The following is a 5,290-nucleotide window of genomic DNA, read 5'->3' as shown; positions in this document are numbered from 1 at the left end:
GTTGGAGCAAATTACTATAATGCGCCCCCGCCTACGGATTAGTCGACACTTTTCACAAATTTTACTAACGGAAACCCTTATTTTCATATTTATCATTCCTTATCTTAATTCTGAATCTACTTCTTGATAGAAAATAAGTTTCTTGAAATTTTTCATCTTTCATAGTAGCCTCATTAGACCGTACATCTTTCTTGGTATATCCAGATAATAGGTAGGAGCATAAACTGAAGCATTCTGGAGCTACAAAGATAGTTATTAAATCGATAGCCACCGCATAAAAACATTCCTCCTAGAGTAGCTGTTAATACGAATAAAAGAAACTCTGTTATAGCCATTTCGGTACATTCAATGTACTCTACTATAAAAACAAAAACCGAGCGTTGTTTTGTTTTGTCGTCACTCCTGTGAACAGTAATACAATAATTTACTTCGATTTTATGTACGTTAGCTGACACTGCTTTAGATCTGTCAACTCTCCATAATTAACACGTAATTCCTCTTATTATTATCCAAAAATTTGGTCGACCACGTGATTTTTGCAATAATATTATATATATATATATATATATATATAATATGTATATTACTGCAATCATATATAATATGTATATTACTGCAATCGGTTACTGCTTGATATATTTTATACATTTTGTAAACTACTGAATTGCTTTAAGAGTGATCGTAGCAAGAGAAATTCTTGTTAGAATAACAAATTTCTTACTATTTTGTAACTGAAAATTGATATTAGACATTATCATATGGTCAATGAATATGTATTTATTCGTGAGATGTGTGGATTATGTCTATATTTATAATAAAAAAAATAATAAATTTTTCACAAGTAACTCAAATAAAATATCCATATCACAAAAATGATCGATCAAATCGTCTCACACAAAATTTTGTATCGGTGAATAAGTAATGAGTTTTATGCCCACAATTCCGGGCCTTTTGATTAAAAAAAATATTGATATTACTCGTTAGAAAACTGAATTTTGTAAGTGTAAATCACCTGAATTTGAAACACCCCCAACAGATTTTATGAGTTCTATGCCCGCAATTTCCCCTCGTTTGGTCAATCAAAGGACTACTAAATAATTTGATCCACCACAATAAAAGCAATCCCATGTCGAGTAATGTTAATAAATAGTAAATCATTTTGTGAATTTATTATCGTATTTACATGATTTAATCTCCCTAATATAATCGGCTAAACTTGCCAGCATGTTAAACTTATCAAAATAATAATTTTTTTTTAAAAAAAGGATAACCGTTTTTTTCGAGAACAATAAAAGATTTGATAAAATTGAATATCAAACTGAAATCTCGTCTCAAATATGAAATCTGACGTGGCATCAATATTTATGTATATATCTATACTATATTATTAAGTATGAGACTCTTATATTAACTATTTTAGAGGACATCAAAATATTTAATTCCATAATTACCTTTCTTATTTTACTAAAACCACAAAGTTCTTCCATATTTTACATAGAAAAAAATCTAAACAAAACTTCTCTTTTAAATCGAACAACTCTTCTAAATTGAAAATAATTTCGTCTTGATTGTTGTATTATTTGATCAAATTAAAAATAATAATAACACATACAACGCGTGTGCATCTTTTACTAGTTTTTATGAAATTAGGAAACAATTTACAAAATTTTTTTCAATTTATTTTAAAATTTTTATTTATTGTGAAAAGAAAATGAATGGAAAATAAATAAAGGCAACCCATGCAAATTTGAACAAAAAAAGCATCGAAGTTGGGTGTGTCTCCGCTATAAAAGGAAAGCCTCCTTCGTACCGACTCCATCGCTCCTCCCTTCTTCTCCATATCCATTTCCCTCGTACTCTCTATAAACACTCCCCGTATTCCCCGAAAATGGACATTCGCCGGAGGCCCCTCAAATCATCCCGCACCGCCCGTTTCTCCGCTGCCTCCGGCGTCCATTCCGGTACCAAGGCATCGGACGCACTTCCGCTCCCTCTGTACCTCACCAACGCTGTGTTCTTCACGCTCTTTTTCTCGGTCGCCTACTTTCTTCTGCACCGGTGGAGGGACAAGATCCTTAACTCCACTCCGCTGCACGTCCTCACGCTCTCCGAGCTCGCTGCTGTTTGCTCTCTCATTGCTTCTTTTATTTACCTTCTTGGGTTCTTCGGGATTGATTTCGTTCAGTCGTTTATTTCGCGGAACGAACTCGAAGCCAGCGAGGTCCGGGGGAGTATCGTTCTTCGAGAAGAATACCCGGATCGGGCCGACATTCGGTGCTCTGATTTCTCCATGGACCGTCCTGCTATCAAGCCGTTGTGTTCAGTAGAGGATGAGGATATTGTGAAATCTGTGGTTTCTGGAGAAACCCCGTCATATTCTCTTGAGTCTAAGCTCGGAGATTGCTTCAAAGCAGCCCAAATCCGGAGAGAGGCGTTGCAGCGGCTGACCAGTAGGTCGTTGGACGGGCTGCCGTTGGAAGGTTTCGATTATGATTCGATTCTGGGACAATGCTGCGAGATGCCGGTTGGCTATGTGCAGATTCCGGTCGGGATCGCGGGCCCACTGTTGCTGAATGAGTGCGAGTACTCGGTGCCGATGGCTACTACAGAAGGTTGCTTGGTGGCGAGTACCAACAGAGGTTGCAAGGCGATATACGCGTCTGGAGGTGCCACGTGTGTGCTTCTCCGAGATGGGATGACAAGAGCTCCGGTATTGAGGTTCCCGTCGTCGAAAAGGGCCGCGGAGTTGAAGTTTTTCTTGGAGGACCCTCTCAATTTCGATTCCTTGTCCGTTGTTTTCAATAAGTAAGCAAGCTTTTTTTCTTTCTTTTGTTCATTCAGTCCTTACTTCTTTCCCTTTTCTTTTTAATTTTTTGAATGATTTTGCACGTGAAATTTATTTGGTTTACTCAGCTCATAATGCGCTCGATTCGTCGGTATCTATCTAAGGAACGCTGTCATGTTACTGTCCTTCAATTTGTTTGGATCTGAAGTTTGATTTTTCACCTTGGACTTTGTATTATTTTTGTGGATACAATTTATATGAATGGAATTCCTTGCTAATTGCTATAAACATGTGTTAGCCAATGGTTGGCTGTATAAAGAACAAAGATAGAACGGTCAAATTGGTTCGTTCTGAGTCTCACTAAGTTTGCTGTGCTGATATCGTATTCATTTTCTTGAGTTAGTGATGCTTTTGGAACTTAACATCGAAACCGTGCTTTATTAATTTGCTCTTGTTTGATATGGTTATATGCATCAAATTCGATTCTGTTATTGGAAATGTATCTCCTTTTCAATAAATTTTCTATGCTGGAACAGGTCAAGTAGATTTGCAAGACTCCTTAGAATACAATGTGCGATTGCCGGGAAAAATCTCTACATTAGATTTAGCTGCAGCACAGGAGATGCCATGGGGATGAACATGGTTTCGAAAGGTGTTCAGAATGTCTTAGACTTCCTTCAAAATGATTTTCCTGATATGGATGTTATTGGGATTTCTGGTGAGTAAATTTGGCGAATGAAATTTAGATCATTTTCCTCATTCGAAAGATAGTTTATTTCATTCCCTTGAACTCTGCTTCCTATTCCACAGTTTTTCGTGTATTAGGAAAACGTAAAAAAATACATGAAATCTACTTTTGTCCTTTCGTTTATAGCATCTCTTGTCCTGTGTATTAATTTCTCGTGTCTGGAGTGATTCTTCTAATTTCATGGGACAAACTTATCTGCAGTGGTAGTTTATAATCATGATGATATGATCATACATGAAACTTTTCGTGACACGTTCACTGAACTTGGTTTGTCTTTTTGGCCAAGGAAATTTTTGTTCCGATAAGAAACCTGCTGCAGTAAATTGGATTGAAGGCCGCGGAAAATCAGTTGTCTGCGAGTCTGTAATAAAAGGAGACGTGGTGGCAAAGGTATTGAAAACTACAGTGCCTGCTCTAGTTGAGTTAAACATGCTCAAGAACCTTACGGGCTCTGCCATTGCTGGTGCTCTTGGTGGTTTCAACGCACATGCAGCTAATATTGTTTCGGCAGTTTTTATAGCCACGGGGCAGGATCCAGCTCAAAACATTGAAAGTTCTCATTGCATTACAATGATGGAGGCTGTTAACAATGGGGATGATCTTCATGTTTCTGTAACCATGCCATCCATTGAGGTATTTAATACCTCTTTATAAGCAACATTACGCCGTTCGTTACATGTGTGGCTTCACAGCAAATTAGCTTTTTTGGGTTTTGGCTCCTGTCTTGTGTGTATAGACTATAGCCTACAGTGATTCTCTTGTTTGGGAACCTCCAATTTAGTACAATATCTGACAACAACTTAAGACTGCCTCCTGTTAATTTGTCAGGTAGGAATAGGTTAACGTCAGCATCTTTAGTAGTTAGCGTGATATTACGTGTCCCACAACGGCCCCATAATAAATTGTCAAGTGATGTAAGTTTGAAGTGCTCTCCCACCTTCTGGGTTATTCTTTTGGATTCCTCTTTTGTTATGAACAGAGAATTTCCTTTTAACCCAAAATTTCATTCAAGTGGCAAACTCTATTCATCAATCCCCAAGAAGCTTGACTCGCACTTCTTTTCAGGTTGGCACCGTAGGTGGCGGAACTCAATTAGCATCACAATCGGCTTGTCTCAACCTGCTTGGTGTTAAGGGAGCCAGCCACGAAGCCCCCGGTGCAAATTCTCGGCTCCTAGCCACCATAGTAGCCGGTGCAGTCTTAGCAGGAGAGCTTTCTCTAATGTCAGCCATTGCCGCTGGCCAGCTAGTTAAAAGTCACATGAAATATAACCGATCTAGCAAGGACATCGCTAAAATTGGCTCCTAGTGCTGTCCCCCGAACGACCCTTTTCAGTAGCTGTAGTAATTCAGTATTTTTGCAGTTGGGATGAAGATCAGGTCTACGAAGAATGAGGGGACAAGCAAATGATTAAAAATCATACTGTTTAGGCTGAATGATTAGTGAATATTCAAAATCTGTAAGTTAATATTGTCAGGTATTGTTTGAAATTTAGTGTGACGCCTTAATGGTCCTTGTTTTAATGTACTGGATATTGAACGTTGTGATAGGGTGTAAACTTTGTATGTATAGGAGGAAGCAGTATGATTTTTTTTATAAATGTATGTTTTTTTTTAAATTGATTTTTTAAGAACTTTCAAGATTTGACTCCACCAGAGTCATTCATGTCTTTTTGCAGCACCACTCTGCCTCAATTCATTTTGCACTTTTGATTGTAGAGAGCTAACTTCTTTTGTGTGTGTTTTGATATATATATA

General features: G+C 37.7%; 1 protein-coding gene across 1 annotated transcript; it reads left to right on the top strand.

The window, feature by feature from the left end:
- Nucleotides 1-1,816: 1,816 nt before the first annotated feature.
- On the top strand, nucleotides 1,817-5,133 carry LOC140968927 (3-hydroxy-3-methylglutaryl coenzyme A reductase 1-like). Its single transcript, XM_073430096.1, has 4 exons — nucleotides 1,817-2,805; nucleotides 3,322-3,503; nucleotides 3,820-4,166; nucleotides 4,599-5,133. The coding sequence occupies exons 1-4, from the start codon at nucleotides 1,889-1,891 to the stop codon at nucleotides 4,839-4,841; spliced, it is 1,689 nt and encodes a 562-aa protein (XP_073286197.1). The 5' UTR covers nucleotides 1,817-1,888; the 3' UTR covers nucleotides 4,842-5,133.
- Nucleotides 5,134-5,290: the final 157 nt, after the last annotated feature.

The sequence above is a fragment of the Primulina huaijiensis genome, unplaced genomic scaffold, assembly GCF_012295235.1.
Source record: "Primulina huaijiensis isolate GDHJ02 unplaced genomic scaffold, ASM1229523v2 scaffold38877, whole genome shotgun sequence".
In the NCBI taxonomy this organism is placed as follows: Eukaryota; Viridiplantae; Streptophyta; class Magnoliopsida; order Lamiales; family Gesneriaceae; genus Primulina; species Primulina huaijiensis.
This window is presented reverse-complemented; position numbering and strand designations above follow the sequence as displayed.